Below are 22,093 nucleotides of genomic sequence, written 5' to 3' on the forward strand. Positions count from 1 at the left end.
ATACTCATGTTTTCTAGTTCTGACTTCATATATTGGCACTAATCATTCTTGTACTTCCTTTCAGTTTGGTAATATTATTACATTTTCATTTCTGTCTTGAGTTTATCATTCAAGTCTCCCCAGTGTCAGTTTGTATTGTGTTCAGTTTGAGTTTTCTTGTCTCTGTATTTCCTCTGCTGGTCTTATTTTCTGTTTTACTCGGGTTAATCAGTTCCCATCCCTGTGACTGTCTTGAATGTTCTCATTTCCTCCCCAGCTGTCTCTGCTTGCCTAATCTACCCTTTGTGTATAAATAGTCCTTTCTTATTCTTGGTCACTAGTGTGCCATGTCTGTGCTTCTTGTGGGTAGCTGGAATTAGTTTTTGTTTTTTTTCATCAGCATAAAAAAAAAATATGATTCATTTTTCTGTCTTTTTCCTTTTTTTAAAACCTGTTTTAGTTTCCAAGTCTCTGTGCTCTGCACTCCGAAGGAGGCTTTATTATTCTCAAGGCAAAATTTCACTTGGAGTCAGTGTAGCTGTGGGTGATCTAGACATCCAAGACAAACACAGCCATTCTTCTCAAAATTATTGTTATTATTTTAGAATATTGACATTTTAATCACTGTAATGTGAAAGATTCTTTTTTTAAACTTTCCAGTTTCAACAAAATGTATGAATTGAATGTTTGAATGTCTGTCAAAGTTTTCATTTTATGGGCAAGTTTATGATTGGTGGGAGGAATGCTGTGCATGAGTATCATGTCGTATAAGTGACTACCTTACTTGATGATGACTGATGATTACTATAACTAAAGTAATCCATTGCATTACAGTTTTACCAGTGGACAAAAGTAACGTGGTAGAGTTTGTTTGCAAAGAAACAAACACTCTGCTTTTACCTTCTTGCACATGTTGGTTGGATATGCAGCTGGAGCAGCTGGATAGTGTAGTGGTAAGACTACACACCTTTGGAGCGGGAGTTGCAAGTTGCAAGTGATTCCCACCCGGTATCCAGTAAGAGTCCTAGCTAGGATTGCTAGCTAGCTAGGATTGTGTGTGTGACAAATTTGTTGGTTATATTTCATTAGTCCTATTTACTTCCTGAGTTTATTTACCTTTTGTTGTGACACAGTTTCCTGATACCGAGTCTCTGCAGGTACAGTCATCTCCAGTAATGTGTGTTAGAGTGACAGCTTTAGCTTAAATCTAGCTTTGTGCCATTTCTGAGCTGTAGCGTTGGCATTTTTGTCCCTCTCAACACAGCTCACAGTTGCTTCTTCAAAATGCTAAGAAGATCGTCTTAGCTGCAACAGAAAGTTAATATCACCCAACAGGGGATTGGATTGGCTGATTCCATCATTCAGCTGCATGTCAAATAGTTGCAGGAGACAGAAACCTTAAAGGTGTCAGAGACTGAAAAAGAAGCTAAAAGCTGTTTACTGAGTGCTAAACTTACAAAGTATGATAAAGTTTCTTTGAGTAAAAAAGTAATCGGAGTAGAGCAGCACTTGTATCGAGTTCTGTTTGTTCTGTATTCCTTACATGTCTCAGGGAGTGTGTACAACAAGTACAAAGTGAGTGCAGCACATTCACTTTTTTTGGGATAGAGAGGGGTAAGAGGCACAAGGCTCCTCCCTGAGAGTTTGTGAAAACATTCCAGCAAAGTGAGAGCGGTCAAATAATCGGAAACTCTCCGAGTGGCCTCTTACTCTTTCTATGCCTCTCACCTTTTTGCATGTGCAGCTGAAACGCATTCTTCTACTGCACGCCACATATGAGCGTTGATGGGTTGTTTGACACTGAGGACAACTCTGCAGAGGCAAACATCACCCCAAAGAATCCTCTAAAACTTGGAGAAAGAAAGAAACTCAGCTGTTCCATTGATCGGCTTACAATGAAGCTGCTGTTTGCCCTCCTCATTTCCACTGCCTGGACTTTCACTGGTGCCCAGTATTACTACCAGGGGCTGATGGATTATCTGGAGAACAGATTGTTGGCTATTGAGGTAAGAATCGACTCTCCTTTAAGTGACTTGTGCTTTAAATGGCAGCTCAGATCTCTGTGTAGTCATAAAAACATCATAAACAACAGTTCACTGCCTCCTCCTCTTCTTTTGATTTGAATTTAATGCCTTTCCTAATGCAAAGCAATTAATGCGATGTCTGCCCAGCTCATCAGCTCTACAGCAGCCTCCGGGGGGGAACATCATTTGATGCATGCAGCCCTCTCCTTCTCTGTCCAACAATATTATATTTTCTTCAGGGCTTAAGACAGTGACACACCAGTAATGAGTACAAGCCCGACCTTTGTGGCTGTGGCATCAAACATCCCAACAGCCTAACCGAGAAATGTGTTCTTCAGAGGTAGAATGAAGCTGCAGTAAACAAAGAGCCTCGAGGAAAGAATCGAATTACCGAGTGTTCAATATTGTTTTTCTTTAAAGTGGCTCTCATGAGGCTACATGTTATATCAATGCCATGAAAGTTTGTGCAAGTCAAACACTTATCAACATAAGTGTTTGACTTGCACAAAGGAGGATTAAATGTCTGCTTGAGGATTAAATGTCTGCTCACCTAAGGGAGTAATTTAAATAATTCCTTTATTCTTTCGGTTTACATTTACAGAGTCAAACTGTGTGGCTCCGTTGCAACGATGCCATCCTTAAAACTGTTATAAGCGTGAAATAAATACATTTAAAGTTAAATCCCACTCACTTCCCCCCTGCGGTTTTTTTCCTCCAGTCTCAATTCCAATATACTGGCTCAACCTTTGCATTGATATGAACACGGCAATTCATCAGCAAGCTTTCATTGAACTTTCATTTCCATTTGTCCACAGGCTCACGGCATGTAAAGGAGGAAGGAGGCAGGGGAACCATCAGTTATTACATCTCAGTCTAAATAATTCACCTGTCACTCTCACTGTGTCAGTCATGTGCTGAGAAATACAGTGCTTCTTTCTATTTAGTTTAGGCGATAATTGATTGATTGAAACAGGGAAATATTACCCTCCCACAGTGTTTATAGTTGGAAACACGACTGAGTCTTGGGCTGTAAATGCATTATCCTTACCAATGTGAAAAATACTAATATACTAGTTTCTAAAGTTTACTTGCTTACATTCTAGTGAATGTAGGTCAATTTGATCTTGACCTACATTCACCAGCCACTTTTTTAGTCCTCCACGGCCGCTATACCCTCTAAAAATGCCTTGTGTAGATGAGTCAGTGAAACAGACTGATCAGCCATCTATCCTCTTATCTATCCTCATACATCCTCTATATTATACAAGGGCGTAACCATCGCTATCCTTGCATCTGTCCATTACCAGCCATTTCCCACTCAGGTTTCTGTGTTTCTTTTCCTTCTGTCCAGATGCAGCTTTCTGCACCATCGTTTCATCGTCCAGCTCATAAACACACCACACTGTGTTTATGAGCTGTAAGAAACAATTTCCTTGTTACTGAAACCAATTCTAAAGGGCGATTTCACTAACTCGTCTACACAAGGCATTTTATGGAGGGTATAGCAGGTATGCCTCGAGACCACTGTGTTCTCCACATTCTGTCTTTTTTCTCCACTTTATTCTCAAAGTGATTAATAACATATTTCTTCTTAATGTGGCACAAACACAAAGTGCTGGAAACATTCCTCTGAGAATTTAGTCCATATTGACATGCTACTGACATCCCTAAAGCGTACTGTTGGATTGAGATCTGGTGACTATGGAGGCCATTTGAGTACAGTGTACTTATTGTCATGTTCAAGAAACCAGTTTGAGATTATTCGAGTTTGAGACATGGTGTGTTATCCTGCTGGAATGAGTCATCAGAGGATGGATACACTTTGATCATAAAGGGATGGGGTGGTCAGCAACAATACTCAGGTAGGCTGTGGCATTTAAAGAACTTGTATTAAGGGGTGTAAGTGTGCCAAGAAGATATCCTCCAGACCATTATCTGTGCTTTCACATTATTCATGCCACATTTGCAGCAGAACTTGAGACTCATCTGACAAGGCAAAACTTTTCCAAGCTGCCATTCAATTTTTGGTGTCAGTTGCAGCTGACTGTCCTCGTACTTCTTTCTTGCTTGGGGTTTGTTGTAGATGAACATTAGAACCAGGTATATACCTCAACTCATTATTCATCTGTCAGCATGCTGTCAGTTATAACTGTAGAAATGCACAGATGTTGTGATTTACCGGTATCTTCCAATATTTACAGTCTCAAGTGTGATGAATTCGATAGCTCACTGTAAGCAAGCCTTAGGTTTATGATTGTTACGGTTCATACGTATTCTGCATAGCAATTTAATACTATCTGTTTAATTGTGCCTTTTATTGAGGCAGTGTTATTTAGTTCCATTTTAAGCTTAAAATAGTCAACATGCTAACTTTACTCATACCAAAGATGGACATTTAGGTTATAAACCTGCGACTTGCCTGAACTCAGTGGAGTGTTTCCAGTTTTGGTCTCTGACTGGTGAACCACAATGAGAAATGTCATGCTGGTAGGATACATATTGGGCTTTTGTAGGCTAATTAGGGGGATTGAAAATTAAAATTACATATACACAGACTCTTTTCAAGTAACTAACCATTACAAAGCAACGTGGCAAATGGAGAAAAATAGAGCCAGATCTGCAGCAGCTAGAAAGTCAAAATAAAGGTGGCACAGAGGACATGAGCCTGCAGGCTGAATGTGGTTTGAATGGTCATTTTATTTGTATTCTTTCACCGATTTAACCCTTTGTGTTCAATATGTAACCAAAATTACAAAACAATACGGCATTTTAAACCCATACACCAAAAAACAAAAACATGGTTACTTGTGTTTCCTTAAAAAGTCCTACCACTTCTTCAATGGGAAAAATAATAAAAACCCTTAAGAGTTTAAGGTGAGTGACTAAATTATTTTAGAGATCTCGCCAGTCAAACCCACATCGGGAGCAAAAATTACTTCTGCTAACTTTTCCTTCTTGTTCATGTCATGACATATAAATGTATTCTTTCCGAAAATGAAATCTTATTTTTCCTGGCATTTATTTCCTGCAAGTTACTCTTCAAAGATCATTTATCTTGTGGAACACTTCCACAACTTTAAATCAAATTGCAAGAAATTTTACTTTCAAAGCCAAAATCTCTTCCTCCTACATCTCTTCTATAGATGCAGTTGTGTGTCAAATTTGCATTCAATCTGCAGCAGGTTGCATCCACATACAATAAAAAAAACTCCACCAAAATAAATCACAAAATGACAATGCTATATACTTCAGAAAACAATTGGCCAGAAAAAAAATGTTTTACTGATTAAGTTCTAATTGAATTTTATTATTCGGTTTAAATTGAATTAACTGCACAGCCCTACAAACACTGGAAGAAAACTACATAAAGTGATTTGCAAATGAAACCCACAGATCTCTTCCACCATGCTTTTATTCTGAAGGTATTTTCTTAAACTTCCACTCCATAACAGCACAGAGAGTTTGTTATCAAACCTGTCCAAATGTAGACTGGTTTTCAAAGGGCACCAAGGCAGAATTGGCTCTAACAATACAGTCCTGGGCACAGATACTGTGCTGGTGTAAAATAAGTAACAGTAGCACTCAAAATAACTGGGTTCAATTTTCTAGATGAAATTAATGTTTGCAAAGATACTATAAAGATGGACAACATCAAAGCTTCCTGGAATTAAAACCAAACATCAAAGAAATTTATTTTGAAACCACACAGAGTGAGATTGGTCATCAAACAGATTCAAAATTTTACATCAGCAGCAGAAAATGGACAGGATACATCATTTATACTTTTGTCAGGGAAGGAATTTTATTTTGTATCAAACTGATGACCTCAGCGTTTGCTACAGTGTAAACACGTTTTTTTTCCTTGTCATCTGGTTTGAATAAAAAAGAGAAAAAAACACATTTTCTAATACATTTTTACACTTGTGTTGCTTTCTGCACATCTGATAGGACCGCATGCAGCTGTGGCATGAGCAATCCCATCGGTACCACACAGAGATGAAGGATTTCAAAAAGCTGACTGCCGAAGCCATGGATGGACTAAAGAATCACCACAGCATGCTCTTCAAAGACTTGGAAGGAGCAGCTGCTCGAGTGGACCGCGTGGAACAAGAGATGGATTACGTGGAAACCCAGATGTCCCCTCGGGCCTGCACGAACAGGGCAGATAAGGTAGTGGAGCAGGAGGCCTGGGAGCTGAAGGAAAGCAGAGGTGAGGAAGAGGAAGAAGAAGAGTGGGAGGAGCTGCAGTCTACAGTCTCTGGTGAGCTGCAGCAAAAATGCCCTCTTCAGGTCTTTGATCTTTTATTTTAATTCACAGTGAAGGAATGACACAGTCAGATCCTTTGGGATGTATATATTTAGAGCTACACATCTACAGGACCGGGCTCCACACCATTCCTTCTGCAGAGAGAGTCTCGGAAGAGCCATGCCTCTGGAAAATGGGAAACAAACACGGCACTGTTACAAGTCATTTAGCTGAGTGCTTTGAGTCACTGTGCAGTCATGTTTTCCAGTAGAATTCTGGCTTTATGCAACTCATTTATTTCCGCAGAGCTACTCCCCTGTTTGCACTGTTTGAGCGCAGCGTTTGTCATTATAATCATCATGTCCCAAGGCGAACTGCTGCACGGTGCTGCAATACAACTGCTGCACTGAGTCATTAACTCAGGTAATACTAGCTTGGTTAAAGCATGATGTAAAAAGTTGTGAAATCAGTTTTTAATTCCTACTCCACGTTGGCAGATTTAAGAGAATGTGGCACATTAAGCCGAAGATGTATAATTTTTGCACTTAAATGGTTCCAAAAACTAAAATCCCCCAATGATAGATCATTAAATTGCTTTGGTGCCATTTACTCTCCTTGCAAGGCAAATGAAAAAAGTATTGATTTCTTTATTTCACTGGCTGACTTTACAAGACAATCAATAACACATTAATTCAAGGATTAGGCTGTAATATCATGAACCCTTTGCTTAGGCTCATAATGATGGTCATACACAGTATTCTCAAAATCAAAATAAAGTCTATGATTGAACAACAGCCTTCTATATTATCTTTTGTGTGCAATCTGTTCATGGAGGGAAGGACAGAAAGTGGCCTGAGGTCAGTGACATTATTCTCATGTTCGCCGGAATGATCTCTGCACACAGTTCTCCATTGTGAACGTCTGTGAAGTGACCCAGAATGAACTTTACTGCATTGTAGAGACCCGCTTCAGCTTCTGCAAGCACAATGCTGGCACACATGCCATTGGGGCTTCCGTTTTGTGTATATTTTGGCAAAAGAACGATATTAGTCTTCTTTCTCTTCATGCTGCCCTTGTGCTGCACTCGTATGAGTCTGAGCCCAATTCCCCAACTGGTTTGAATTTGCCTTTAATTTAGAGAGCCAGATAGAAATGACCACAGGCTGCTGGATGAAAGGCTGCAAATACACAGTTCAGTTGAAGAGTTGCACTTTATTGAAACATGCTAATGAAACTAAATAGGAAAATTATGTTTAAATTATGTTTTTATTAATTCCACTGTTTGTTTGTTTTTACATTTCTATATCTTTATACAATTCTGTAATGTTTGTTTTGACATGAGGTTTAGAATATAGATGCAACTCTTTCCAGCTGTTTTCCGGTTTGATCTGTTTTATTTCCCTTTAACCAGATAATCAGTCACATGGTTTACAGTAAGAAAAGCAATTACACTACACAGCAAATGGTACATTAATGAGGGTCGAATAAAAAAAATAGCTCAAACTTACATCCAGCAGCTCACTTGTGAAACAAATGGATTAAGCAAACTTGTGATTTTCACGTTACAGTCTCAGTGTTTCTTGGAGCAACTGAACAAAAGCGTTGTTCTGGTGGCAGACAACGCAGACATGCCATGTAAACAGTAAACAGTCTATGTTGTAGGCTCTGCATAGATTCATGTATAAGGCTAAAAAGTAATCTCTTATAATCAGTCTGTGCTGTTAACAGAGTAACAGGGACAATAATGTTGTTGTCACAGGTGTAAATTATGGAGGAGTTATCACTACATCTTTAGTTTACAGCTTTTGTTATTTTGTTATTGCTTTTGCTATTATCATTATTATTATTATTATTTGTTTTTTAAAATTAAACTATCAGAGGGTATTTTTTTCTGTGGTAGTAAAATTGTAGAGGAACAGTATGATGGGCACTGCAGTAAAGGTTATTAAATGTTATATTTTGTATTAGGTACTTTTTATCTGAAATGATATTTCAGATAACCTGAGATAGTTATCATATTAACATTTCAGGTTTCTGGCATTTTCAAACAGGAGGTTTGTTGTTGCTTTTTCTCCCTTCTAGAGGAAATTTTGGGGGTTTGTTGGGCAGGTCTGGGATATTTACTGGAAATGGAAATGACCTGCAGCACTAACAAAAATAATGTCTGGTATTATTAACTGACTGGCAAATATGATCTGCAACTGGAGCAGCTGACTAGATGGATGTACTGGTCAGTTAAAAATATATGTACATCATTTAAAGTATATGCAGTATATGAATAGTCCATGAATTTAAAATAAGTGAACATAACCAGTGGCTCTTTCCATTTCACCAATATCCTCTTCTGTGTGTTTTTTCTCTCGCTGCAGACTGTGTGGAAATAATTTCTGGCATCCGATCAGTGAAAATCATGAAGCGAGTGGGCAGTCCCAAGGGCATGTGGACCAGAGACCCGAGATCCTCCAAGGTTTACATTTTTAATGGCACATCAGGAGACACCATCTACCAATTCAAATCTGTACTTCACTTTTCACGCTCCCTGGGAGTCACAGGCAGCAGAAGCATCAGGCTTCCCTCTGAATGGACCGGCCCTGGTAGCGCTGTTTACAATGGCTATTTGTATTACATAAAGCAGGAGGCTGAAGCAGATATGCAGGTGGTTAAATATGACCTTCTGAGTGGCTCAGTGACAGAAACTGCCATGTTCCCTGTGGAGGGTCGTGCCACTGTGTACAACCTCAATCCAGAGACTGTTGCAGACCTTGCAGCAGATGATGGGGGTCTCTGGCTCTTGTATGCCCCCAGTGACAGTGAACCAACCATCAGCCTAGCAAAGATGGACGCTGCCACTCTTGATATAGAGCAAATCTGGGACACTCGATGCCCGCGGGAAAATGCAGAGGCGGCTTTTGTAGCGTGCGGGACTGTCTATGTCGTTTACAACACCCGTCTGGCCAGTCGCTCGCGGGTTCAGTGTGTCTTTGACGTCAACGACATGGTGCTCAGTGAAGAGGCTCCACTCATCTACTTCCCCAGGAGGTACGGGGCCCACGCTAGTCTGAAATACAACCCTGAGGAGAAGCAGCTTTACGGCTGGGATGACGGCTACCAAATTATTTATAGACTGACCATGAAGAGGAAACTCCTGGCTTGACAGCAGAGAAGTGGTGTCATATTTTCAAAGACATATAAAAAATAGGAACAGGGAATTTATATAGCCTATCCACCTTTTCCCTATTCATGTGATACTTTGTTTCTACAATAGTTAAACCACATAACATCCCTTTCTTCTCAGAACTTTAAGGGTTCTTTTTAAATTATAGCCTTTTTACACTTTGACTAGAAAGCTAAGATTTGCATAAATTTTGACTTTTCTCATTTCTAAAGTGTGTTTTTATATAAATGTTTTCACAGAAAATAAATGATAAGATGACATGCTAATTACTGGCCTTTGGCTGTGGTTTCACATTTTAACTGAAAGGACCAAGAGAACCTATTCCTCTTATAAGTGTGGTGTCTGGTCTTAGTATCAAGTCAACAACTTAGAATTTCTCACTGTCTTCGAGATGCGTTGGAAATGACTGCGTGAACTTCTGCAAAAACAAAACAAAAGGAGATCCAGTGTAACCTCTACCAGGCAAAGCTGACACATTTTAAGGAATCCACACAACTGACATTTTTAATAGTGTTCATCATATTTCTGTGTGCATAAAATCTAAGCTGAGACATGTAATACCTTCAGTGTGTCCTGGGTGTATTCTGGGGGCTCATGCCTGGAACAGCTTATTAGGAGTTGCCCAGGAGGCATCCCACCCAGTCAGATACCAAAACCGCCTCAGCTTCACAGCGATGATTCATATCATGAAGAATATCATCTACCGCTGCCATTTCCAGTTTAATAAAACACACAGATTCAGCAAGCGCAGGCTTCACAATCTTTGTCAGGGTAATGAGAAACTAGTTCATCAGTTGTTTTGCTAATACACACCTTAATCTTCATCAATATAGTTAATCCCCAATTTATGTCATACAGTGCTGAAGACTTTTAATTCAACTTGGATTTCTTTAAATTCTTCTATTGTCATGCCTGTTTTTTCTGAGCTCAATGCTTTACTTTTGATTTTTTGATTTTAATATTTTAATCAAATTGGCTATTAACACATAGTTTTATGTGCAGTGAGGTAATACTGTTAATTGATTGTAAAAAAAATCCTCTGTCACTGGTCAGTTGGCCAATTCGTGGTAAATATAATGATCACTGTATTAATTTATTACTCGTCCTCACCAGAAAAATGAAGATGTCCAGCAAGATGCAGGAGACTGTCAACATACATAAAAGAATAATAGATGCGCAGCATAAACCAGTGAGACTCTAATCTTGTCATTTTGCATTAAACAGTAGAACATTGAGGGATTTTTTTAATTTGTTTTTTTGGTGTAGGGGGAGTCGTGTTGTCTGTGCGCCTTTCTGTCACCAGTTTTTTAATAAAATTCTAGGAACTAAAAGTTCTTCGGTAGCCCATTCTTCTGTTTGTGATGTTTGCTGGTGGCTGGAAAGCAGCTAATATGTGAATTAATATCTGGTGGTAATTTTGACTTACACCCAAACTAGAAATAAAAAGTTTAAGACAGGCAGTAGTGTTATAATCTGTCTGATGTTCAGAAATACAATCTAATGCTGAACCATTTTATGTGCTTAGTTAAGACTAATTCGAGCGCCAGCTAATCAAACATAGTTTTTCTTTAAACGCCCCAGTGCTGCCAGCAGCCAATCAAAACCCATTATGTAATTATCCAGAGAGTGGGATAATTGCTTATACAGTTTAACATCTCAATAAAGGGGAAGTTGATTATTGCCTCTTGCAATCACCCTATTTTACTCAAAAAGGGTTTGCTCATGCTAACTGATAATGGAAGCTCAGTTAGGTGAGCTGTGAGTGTTTGGTAGTTGTTGCTACGATGCTCATGTGAGCAAAGATGCTCCCCAGATGTCACGTGCTGAAACAACATGTATGCATGAATCTTCAGTCCTCCAGATCAGTGCGTTTTAAATCAAGCTACCTTTAGTATGTCCCATTTTTTAAGCAGGTCATTCTGGATATTTGTTTTGGCAGATGTCGAATTACACACAACACATCCCCCAAAGGCCTCCTGGGATCAAACCAAAGATCTTTTGCTCTTGAAGTAAATGTGTAAACCACTGCACCATGCAGCCACTACTGAAACACACTTTAAGTAACAACGATAAACTAATATGCTTATGTTTTTAGACTTCTGGCATCAGCTAAGTAAAACTATCAGTAACAGTTCTCATGAAAATGCTAGAGAATACCTCTGAGGGTGATCTGAAGAAGTGGCCTGTAACAAACTCGCAATAACAGATTCAGTTAGTGTAGCGTGAAGAGGTTATTATTTCTCTGCTCTGCTTCTGCTCTTAGAAAAATGCTATTGTGGATTCTTGAATAATACGTGTTCAACTGTTGCAATGTGGAGTGTTAATAAGCAGAACACTTCCTTTATAACAAAAGAAAAATCAATGAAGTAGCCAAACATTCTGGTGAGCATTATTGGAGGCCTTTTCTTGAGGTCACCTTCCCACTACTTGGTGAAAACCTGATCATATTGACCCCTTATAACTCAGATTTTACACTCTCACGAATCCAGTAGAATCAATAACTGAAGGCACATTATTCCTGCAATGCAACATGGATAACAGTCTTCCAAATTCACATAAAGGAAATACAATATATACAGAGCTTAGCTTGTATCTTAAATAAAAAATGACATAAAACAAACAAAACCATGAAAATGCCATTCAGTTTATTAGAGCCTGTCAAGTCCTAACTGCTGTGTGCTGTGTGTGCGTCCACCCCTCATTTAATTCGACCATTAGATTCAGTCGGCATCCCATTTCCTCCGTGCACAGTCCCGCTTGTTAAGCCGCTGGCTGTGTTGTCATTATATGGTGTGTTTGCCAGAAAATTCTCAGCACAGAGCCTATTTTGCAGAAGTCTTTTAATCAAAGAAAAGAAAATCATGTCACAGAACTGATAACACATCACGCCCCATGGGAGAAAAAAAAAACAACAAGCAATTTTCTGATGTGGATTTTCAGACTTGTTAAGACAAAAAGAAGGCGGTGGAAATACTGTATGCCGTTTCAGTGTTTTACACAATGGTTCACTCAGCGTTTGAATCTCCATAATGATCTAAATTCTAAAAGGAACCCATAATAGACATTTGTCTGAACTAACATTTTCTCAAACATTTCTATTGTTACAAATACAAAATGCCCGATAAAAAATTGGAAATTCATTGCTATCGTAACAGTTGGAAGGGATATGAGATCATATCAAGAAACATTACAATATTAGGCAAAGAAGGAAGGTCTTTAAACAGTCCATAAACGGAGGCAATTGATTTAACAGATTTTATCTACTATGAAAACACACCACATTGTTAGACCATCATAAAGTACGTTTTATAAAAGAACAGAAACTACATTATAATATTTCAACACATGTTTCAGATTTTACATTTAAATAAGATATTAGAAATCGATGAATATTGGCGTTAGTCTACAGAGGAATTTCACCATTGAAAACTGCGTGGATGAGAGCAAATTTCAAACATCTGTGAAAGGGGAGTTGCACAAACAATAATGCACTGACTCACTCTCATGGTAACAAGTGCCAATTAGAGAAATGCCACTGCTCTATAGATACTGACCTGTCCACCCATCAGCTGCCCCCGCTTTGTCATCCCAGCCTCTTACGGAAATACAGCAGTATTAAACTGCTCTCTCTGGGTAAACTTCCCATGAAGGAAATGACTAAAACAGGCCCTACTCGGTCTGCTGAATCCATCTGCTCATGTCTTGATATCTGGACCCAACTTTTCAATGACATTTTCACAGACTCTGTGATAAACAGCATGTTCATTGTACAGCAGCCTGCAGTTTAAGTATTCCTTTCCCAGAGAGGTCTAGACGGTTGCGTGCCATTGCCAAGAACATTGTTAAATATGAGATTAAATTTGCTGTAGGCTGATGTTATAGCACAAAATTACTATTTAATAAATGGTCCTCGTGTCAGAAATTTGTTTTATCTGTACAAGCCCTACCAAATATAATCTTTAAATGTTGTCTGTCAGCCTCCCTGCTTAACATTTACTCAGTATATTATCATGTCTGGGCTAAATGTCCTGATTTTAACTCCGGAAATAAATGTTTATTCTGGTTACAAAGCTAAAAAAAATCCCTAATTATACAATATTAGTATAGTTTTAGTTAAATTTTGTTTTTGTTTACAAAGAGTTGTGTATGAGCATGCAGCAGGTAGGTAGAAAACCACAGAATATCTTTATTAACAAGGGTAACTTGTAGTAATAAAAAATAAGAATATAGTTGCCAGAAAAAAAACAGTAAAATAGGTGACTATTTTTCACAAATCAAAGTTTTGCTGGATAGCTAACACTCATAACCAGAGATAAAATAACATGAAAGTCAGGTTAGTATGATAAAGGAGTTTCTGTGTGATTGAGGTCCATGTTAAAAAGCAGATGCACAAGTGGTAGACTAAAAATACATCCTCAATGAGAGCAGTCCGGAGGTTCACCAGAAAGTAACCTTGAAGGAGAGATTGGCCTAGTATATTGTGCCAAACTGATTTACTCAGGAACAAATAAAACAATAAAAAAAAGCCAAACAATAACATTTTAAAGTTATCTAAGTGACACATATATAATGTTTAACCTGAGTAGCGAAAGACCGCGGGGGGTTTGAAAATGATGTGCGGGGAGTTTGCTGTTATCTAGCTAGCTAGCTATCGAGCTGGTGGGTAACAGACGCCTCCGAAAATGTCGGCGCACTTTTGCAGATGTGCGATATCTTGATAAACCAAGCAGATATTTGAAGTTTACACACCTACATTCTCGCCTGAAAATATCTTAAAAGTTTATTTTGTGACCCAGAAAGATTAATAACAGTAATATCAAAACTTAGTAGCAGCCGCCATTGTTGAAAACTGGAATTGGCTGGGCCACACTATGAATTCTGGGATATGGTGGGCCAGGAAGGACACGCCCGACCCATCCTTCAAATTCGGGGAAAATGAGGACGCAATTGTCAGCTGCATTCGGAGGAGTCTACGAATTTAAACAGCCTTTGTCGCGTCGCTGTGACGTAATCGGCCTACAAATGCGGCCTCAGGAGGATGCAGCCTATTAATTTGGACACCCTCTATATGTATAGCTTTTTTCCTCTCTGCCGTAAAAGGCTGATGGAGTTTTGTCATCAACACACCTGGGGGGCAGGTGGTGTGGACATCTAAGTCTGTTTATGCGATAACTCAAGAATCACATGACGTAGGAGCTTCAAATTGATATCATACGTGCACGTACAAAACATCTTATATAAAGTTGAATTTCGGGGACCTTGACCTTGGAGTCAAGTTTTCTGAAAATCTTGTGAATGCGGTAATTCAAGAAGGAAACCTGGGATTTTCTGATTGATACCATCTACAAAAAATCTCGGATGAGTTGGAATCTCAGTGGCCTCGGCATAAAGGTCCATGACGAAATATTTTCAGTTAAAAAGCTGCTTTTCATCTTAATAAGTGTCAAACTTGATCATAAGAGAGCAGTCAAGGCCATGCCAGCAACCAGCTAGAAACCATGAAATGGCTTGTATTCATTTTATGTGATACTGCAATTTGTGCTTCATTTTGCTATCTGCCCTGAATAAAAAATAAATAAATAAATAAAAACCTGCCTGCTGCAGCATACTATTCATCTTAGGTGTTTTTACAAATGCACTGAAAGTTCTGGGTGCTGACTTTTTCTAACTATTACATGATGGAGAATCTGTAAAAGCTCAAATATTTGTTGGATTAGATGATCTTTAACCTGTCAGCTCCTCAGTACAAAGTCTGTATGATAATTGATTGTGCTAATTTGAGAGTAATGCAGCTAATAGTCCAGACGTTTCACGGCTTCTGAATGGTTGTAATGTCTCCTGCATGATCTGTCTAGTCAGCCCCTTTGTCTAAACCAAAAGGTATCATTTTTGGGAGTGACAGAACTTCAGATTATGTCATAATCTGTGATCCATATGAGAAAGAACAGCTTAGATAATTTCCTGATTTGGTTCTCCTGACATTGTTTAAGTACTTGTGAGAAAACTAATAAAGTCACAGAAATCAGGGCTGAAGAATTTTAAGAGTTAACATTTGGGGATTAAACAATAGACTGTAAATAAAAGATGAACGTAACCTCCTTGTTTGAAAAGTGAAGCCAATATGGAAAGTGCCTTAAGCAAGTTTTCTTCCAATAAATAGTAGAGGCTGACTCATCAGGTTGCAAGTCTACAGGAAGAAAAACTTTTCTGCTCATGGAGTCTCAGTAAACTCCAAATTTGCCACTAGCATTTAAAACAATAAAGCAGAATGTACTTTATGTTGGCCTAGGCTATGATTGATGAGCAGTATTTGGGTCATTACTCCAAAGTAATACTTTACACATTTCTCATTAATTTCCTCATTAGTAATGTAGTACATTACATAATTACTCATTCGGGAAATTAACTGGTTACACTACTTGCTAAATTAATTTTGTTTTCCTTTAATAATCAGCTAACTATATAAACCCAAAGCTATAATGCACAAACTGACACAAATCCCTCTCTCACTGAGGACAAACATATCAGATCTGCCTTTTAGTGTCACCTACAAACACAGAACTTACAATGTGCTTTCTTTGCTAGCTTTTGCATTAGCATGCTATCTGTGCAGATGCCTGCAAAGAGCCAATGCTGTGTGAGCAGTACAATGTGGCTGTTTCTATTCTAGATGTAGTTTGCACTTTGCCATTGCGCTCTTGTTCTTTCGTGCAATAAAAATAAAAGGAATATCCAAAGTTCCACTCCTTAAATGATGTAGACCATTCTGAGATTATCCTTCCAAATCAGCTGATTGTTGTGTAAATATACATTTAAAAAGCCATGTTTGATTTGTTTTTGCTTTTTTAATTCTACAGAAAACAAGACACTTTGGAATGTAAGTAATGACAAAATTGTAACTGTAATGTAAGTACTGAATTTAGTACAAGAATATGTTACATTACTGTGATATTGAAAAATGCTATACTAATATATAATAATATTATATAACGTGTTACTTTGGAACATGGTACACCCAACACCACCGATGAGTCCCTATGAGAGTGGAGTGTTCCTCGGTTTCTCAGCATCATGCACCCCTCTCTCAACACATAGGGCTCCAAAACACCAACATGGTAATGGTAAAAATGGGCAGCTTAAAGCTTCACAACAGGACTTTATTAACCAAAGGGTCATATCACGTTGGCTGCAGACATCTTTTATATACAGTCTATGAGCTTAACATAATTGGATATAAAAAAAAAACGAGTTCATAACTTGTTCAATTAAGTGCTTAATTAAACTTACACAAATTTAGTATCCATTGTATGTAAGGGTTATGAGGGAGCTTGACTGAAATTGCATCATCGTCACTTGTGCAGCATTGCAGCTGCTAATGTGTTAAATCAGTACGATAAAGCAATGCAACGATCCGTTCAAAACTGTAACTCGGTATGATGTCTGGAGTAAAAGGCAGTTGTATCAAACATATCAAAGGTGTATATTCCATAGATACGCAGACTGCATCCATCATCTTTTATCCAACTAAAACTTGAGTTACTGTAAAGAGAGCCAATAATTACCAGGGACCAATCAAATTAATAATACTGATACAGATCAAACATTTTCTCACATCAAATATCCTCCAAATGCCACATATTACAGATCCAGCCTAATTTATCCCTGTAAATGAATCCAGCAGTATAATTAGACAGCATAAACATCAAGAAAGTTGAAGGTTTCTAATGTTTTTTTTTCATTTAATATTTTCAATCCTTACCACCAACAAGGCTACATAAATAAAGTCATTTTTTTAATCTAGCCTTATCATTATATTTCTCTTCTTTTTTTCTGTTTAGATAAAACATACATATGGTAACCAGCAGATGCCTGTACATAAAGCTATACACAGCCACCAAAATCAGATGAAAAAAAAACAACATAAAAAAACACAATATGTGACAAAAGTGTTTCTGAAAGGTGTTTTTCTCTGAAAGAAAACATTAGCGTTGATGTGAGTTTTTACCTGGAAGAGAGGGTGAGATTGCAACATCAAACAGAGAAAGAGGTAAGGGCGTGTAAAGTGTGCTCGCATTTTCACTGTTTACGGAAACCTTTGCAGCTCCCTCTGTGAAAACGTTTGTGTGTCAAAATAATATTTTGTCTTTTAAAATCTGGTTGTGCCTTTTTTGTGGTAATTTAACCTCCTACCTCTTACGCTGAAAATGGACAAAGACCCGAAAAACATATGCAATGCAGCCAATTTGCTCTGCTGTGAAGCCCAATAATCCTGCAGCTTTTTCTTCTTTGTCATGTAAAATGTCTGCTTTTGAAAACACACCAAAGCTGCAGTTTGTCAGGCTGACAATATATTAGTTTCAGTCTGATCCAGCCTCTCTTCAGTAAGATGGAGATCTGATAGTTGCTTCTGTTAGTGATGAAACTGGAAGTACAGCAAACTCAGCTGGAGCATCACAAACAATAACGAATGGTGGAGTGGTTTTATATCTAATATTTCCAAAATGCTACACTCAGCATCATTTATTCTTATACAGCTGTAGAGTTTTGAAAAAGCTTCAGATCTCTTAAGGTCTTCTCCTTTTCTGCTGAGGCCATGTCCTCAGCTTCCCTCTGTGAAACCTCCACTGCTTTCAAGGAGTGATATCCGACTGAGCTTTTTAATTTTTTTCCATCAAACGTCTCTGCAGTGCAATGTTGAATCTTCAGTGTTTAAAAAGTCTCCTGTGAGGACACCGGAATCAGCTCGTCTCAGCTCAGACGGCTCAGTATCTGCAGACTGCATGTCCACCAAATGACTTCGGGCCATCAAAACACTCACATTTGAAATTGAGGACCCTAAATTTTAACCCGAAAACAGAGTTGGTTTTACACAACTAACTGACTGACGGTAGTCCGAGATCAGTTCTTGGGAGTGCTCTGGGACTAGACTCGAGGAAGGGAGAAACAGAGGGAGAAAGCGGGAGAGGGACACACGCTGGGGTTGTATTTCTCCTCAATCAGACAGACAGGAAGTGGTTTAGCAGGAGGACGGAAACCCCCTTCTGGGCTGCTGGGTCACAGGTGGCTCTGCTCAGGGACTGGCTGGGGGCCTGGGTGAAGGGCAGGAGCCCTGGCTGTCAAAGCTGGCTGTCCTCGCCTTCCACTACAGGGCACACAGACACAAGGCAGGGATTTATGGCACATATGTCGCTTTGCTCACTTTCAATATCGGCCAAACAAAGGTGTCAAATCAGTGTGTCAGAACGTTCAGTAAGTGACAAAAAAGTAGCATGAAACCTCAACACTAAACATACAAAATCTCATCATTGTTTCTTCTTCTGTGCCTTAAAATGTTGAGTTTAAAACAAAGAAAGCTCCCTAATCACCTGCACCTTATTCCACAGAACTTTCTTTTATTTTTATTTTCTTGGAGCTATTTTCCTGAAAACGTTCTTTAATGATGCAAAATGTAATAGAGTCACATCTAGCTGTAAAAAGCCTTGTGATTTGGCTGCAATTATAATAAAAATAAAGAAAGCCACAGTTATTATCTTTAGTGCTGGCTTGTGTATAATGAAATTGCCTTTAAATATCCATCAAGTTTTGGAACGGCAATTTCTATAACGCAGAATTAAGAACTGAATTTGCTGCCATGGGTTCAGCAATGCTCTCACTACTTCCTAAACTTACCATGGTTTTTAAATTTACTTCATGTGTATTCTGATTGATAATTGCTTTGTAGCTGCATTTGCATTGAAAGTGGACGTGGTATGCGTTTCCTTGGTTCTATTTCTTATATGCTCATCAGCCAATTGATTAGGTACACCTTTCTAGTACTGGGTTGGATATCCTTTTGCCTTCCATCACCTACAAATAGGTAATAACCTTCAGAGATTTTGATCCATGTTAAAATGATAGCATGACACAGTTGCTTAACCTCTTAAGCCCCAAGCCTAACTGATCTCCTGCCTTTTGCCCCCGTATCAGGGTGCGTTGGGGCTTAAGAGGTTAATACACTTTGTTGGTGTCACATTCTTCATGGGAATCTCCCGTGACTGTGGAGGCCATTTGACTCATCATTACGCTCAAGAAACCAAATTGAGATGATTTAAGCATGGCGTGTTATCCTACGTAAGTAACCATCAGAAGATGGGTAAACTGTGGTCATAGGGGCATAGACATGGTCAGCAGCAATACTTAAGTTGGCTGTCAGGTTTAAAAAAATTATAATCTGTTAGTTGGAGCCCCAAAATGTGCCATGAAAATCTCCCCACTCTATTACACCACCAGCAGTAGCCTGAACTGTTGATACAATGCAGGTTGCTGTTTACATCAAATTCTGATCCTACCATCTGAATTTTGCAACAGAAATCGAGACTCACCAGAGCAAGCAACATTTTCCCGAATCTTCTTATCCAATTTTGGTGAGCCTGCATAAACTGCAGCCTCACTTTCCTATTCTTAGCTGCCAGGAGTGGATGAAATGCAGAGTTTGTTCTAGATTAAGAACCAGCACAAGCCTGGTGGGAAAGCTTTAGTAGAGATGTTATTTGAGTTACTGTTGCCTTCCTCTCAGCTTAAAGCAGTTTGGCCGGGCAGCTCTGACCTCTGGCATAAACAAAGCATTTCTGCCCAGAGAATTACCGCTCACTGGATGTTTTCTCTTTTTCTGAGCATTCTCTATAAACTCTACAGATGGTTGTGAGGAAAAAATGCCAGTAGATCAGCAGTTTGTGAAATGCTCAGACCAACCAGTCTGGCACCATCATACCATTGTCAATGTCACTTAAATCACCTTTTATCCCCATTTTGATGCTCACTTTTAGCTTCAGCAGGTCCTCTTGACCATGTCTATATGTCTAAATAAATTGTTCTGATGTGATTGAGTGATTAGGTATTTGTGCTAATGAGCTGTTGAGCAGGTGTACCCAATGAAGTGGCTGGTAAGTGTATATACAAAGGGGAAAGGCAAAGGGTAACTTTTGAATAAAGCCTTTATGTAAGTAAGCTGTTCTAAAAGCTCAGTTTCATTTTTTTCTACTCTTGGCTCCGTATGATGTCAGGAGGAAGGGATTTCTGCAATGTATTAATCTGAGCCAGTTTGAGCATAGGAGACCAACCCAAGTACAGTTTCAAAATTCTATTATTGAGGATCAGCCAATCGGAAGAAGCTTGGCTTAAAGAGAAGCTCATTAGAGACAGTGGAACAACTGACAGGCTTCACCAAAGTCCGGTAGGGATTACTTTCAGTCTGAGAATGAAAATATGGAGCTACAGTTTTAGGATAATAGGCCCCATTTGAAAAAAAAAAAAAAAAAAAAAGGAAACTTTAAAAGTAACAATAATTAGAATATTTTACAGAAACCAAGCAAATATTTTCTATGTCATTATAATCTTTGGTACACATGTAGCATAATTCCAAGTTTTGACTCCCTACTTGTGAGGTACACATAAAAAGTAAAACTGTGCTACTTTTTAGTCGCTTCTTAACTTCTGTTTGTCAACGTCTTTCTTGCTGATTGTGCTAAGCCAATTTATCTTTTTTATTATTATTTGTTGTTTATGCGATGCTAATGCATGTGCCGACAGCTATCATTGCACTAATCGATTGGTCAAGAAGAGTTCCAGGTCCAGGAAGTCCAGGTTTTACAACAATCATGTTTTTTGATGGTTTATGGATTTTTTTGCTTTGGTTTTTAGAGATATCAATATTATCATAAAGAGTATACTTAATTACCTCAATAAACAGTTTTCCAGTGGCTGCTCCAAAGTGTATTGATGAATGAGCCAAATTAGACAAACAACTAACTTTAAAGTTAATTTGCAAAGTGCTCCGTGGACCTGTGACTCAAACCTCAAGCAGCATCTTTCTTCAAGTCTCTCCTTCAGAGTCCTTCAGAGTTTGAATCCTCTTCCCTATAGCAATGTTCCTTAAGTAAGCTGAGAATTACCAGCTAAGCACCCTGATACCTCATCCAAAATCATAAACACGTACAGAATAATCCATCCTCAAACTTACCTCCTTCTCAGATTTCTTGGCCTCCAGCAGGGGGTGCCAGTGTGCAATGGGCTTCCGCGGATAGGCCAGCATTTCGTTCCAGTGGTCCCTGCCAAGTCCCTCAGCATTGCATCCGACCCTCATCACACCAATGATCTCATTATGACCTACCCTGTAGGGACACACGCATACTGGTATGAATACGTCTGATTTAACTTGAGGTGACATCTCATACATCACATTGTTTATAACTGTAAGACGCCCATTCTGTAATCAGAGGAGACACAAATCTGAGTGTGGTTGTCCCGCCGATTGACGCGGTGGATCTGCAGCTGATCCGCTCTGTGGCAGAAGAACTGACTCGCTTCAGAGCTGATCTCTGCTCTCTTAACAATGTGAAGTGTAAATGGAGGAAACACATAATCCCCGAGATTATTAACAGCACTGGATTTTCTCCTTGCATAATAGCAGACTGTAAAGAAAGCACTTGGGGCCGCACCTCTAATCCTGGTACTGCTCTGTTAATAAGAAAGATAAAATATGATCTATATACATATATATATTTGGAAAAAATGTCTCCTACTTCAAATGAAATGATTATGTGATTATTGGATCCTGATAACTTTTTAAATTATTCCAGTCAAAAAGAAAGTTTGTGTTTTAAATAGACTTTATACACCAGGACTATACGT

General features: G+C 38.7%; 2 protein-coding genes across 2 annotated transcripts in view; one reads left to right on the forward strand and one right to left on the reverse strand.

Annotated features, from left to right (window-relative positions):
- Window positions 1-1,675: 1,675 nt before the first annotated feature.
- olfml3a (olfactomedin-like 3a) lies at window positions 1,676-10,716 on the forward strand. Its single transcript, XM_006794028.3, has 3 exons — window positions 1,676-1,985; window positions 5,952-6,264; window positions 8,619-10,716. The coding sequence occupies exons 1-3, from the start codon at window positions 1,755-1,757 to the stop codon at window positions 9,401-9,403; spliced, it is 1,329 nt and encodes a 442-aa protein (XP_006794091.2). The 5' UTR covers window positions 1,676-1,754; the 3' UTR covers window positions 9,404-10,716.
- A 2,188-nt stretch (window positions 10,717-12,904) lies between these two features.
- syt6a (synaptotagmin VIa) overlaps window positions 12,905-22,093 on the reverse strand; it is an 81,857-nt gene continuing 72,668 nt past the window's right edge. The window contains exons 6-7 of the mRNA XM_006794027.3: window positions 21,423-21,573; window positions 12,905-18,566 (exon numbers count right to left, since the gene is read on the reverse strand). Of these exons, the coding sequence (XP_006794090.1) occupies window positions 18,495-18,566; window positions 21,423-21,573 (223 nt within the window). The 3' untranslated portion in view covers window positions 12,905-18,494. The remainder of the gene's footprint in view (window positions 18,567-21,422; window positions 21,574-22,093) is intronic.

Source organism: Neolamprologus brichardi, chromosome 20 (genome assembly GCF_056152115.1).
Source record: "Neolamprologus brichardi isolate AB-2024 chromosome 20, ASM5615211v1, whole genome shotgun sequence".
NCBI classification, from domain to species: domain Eukaryota; kingdom Metazoa; phylum Chordata; class Actinopteri; order Cichliformes; family Cichlidae; genus Neolamprologus; species Neolamprologus brichardi.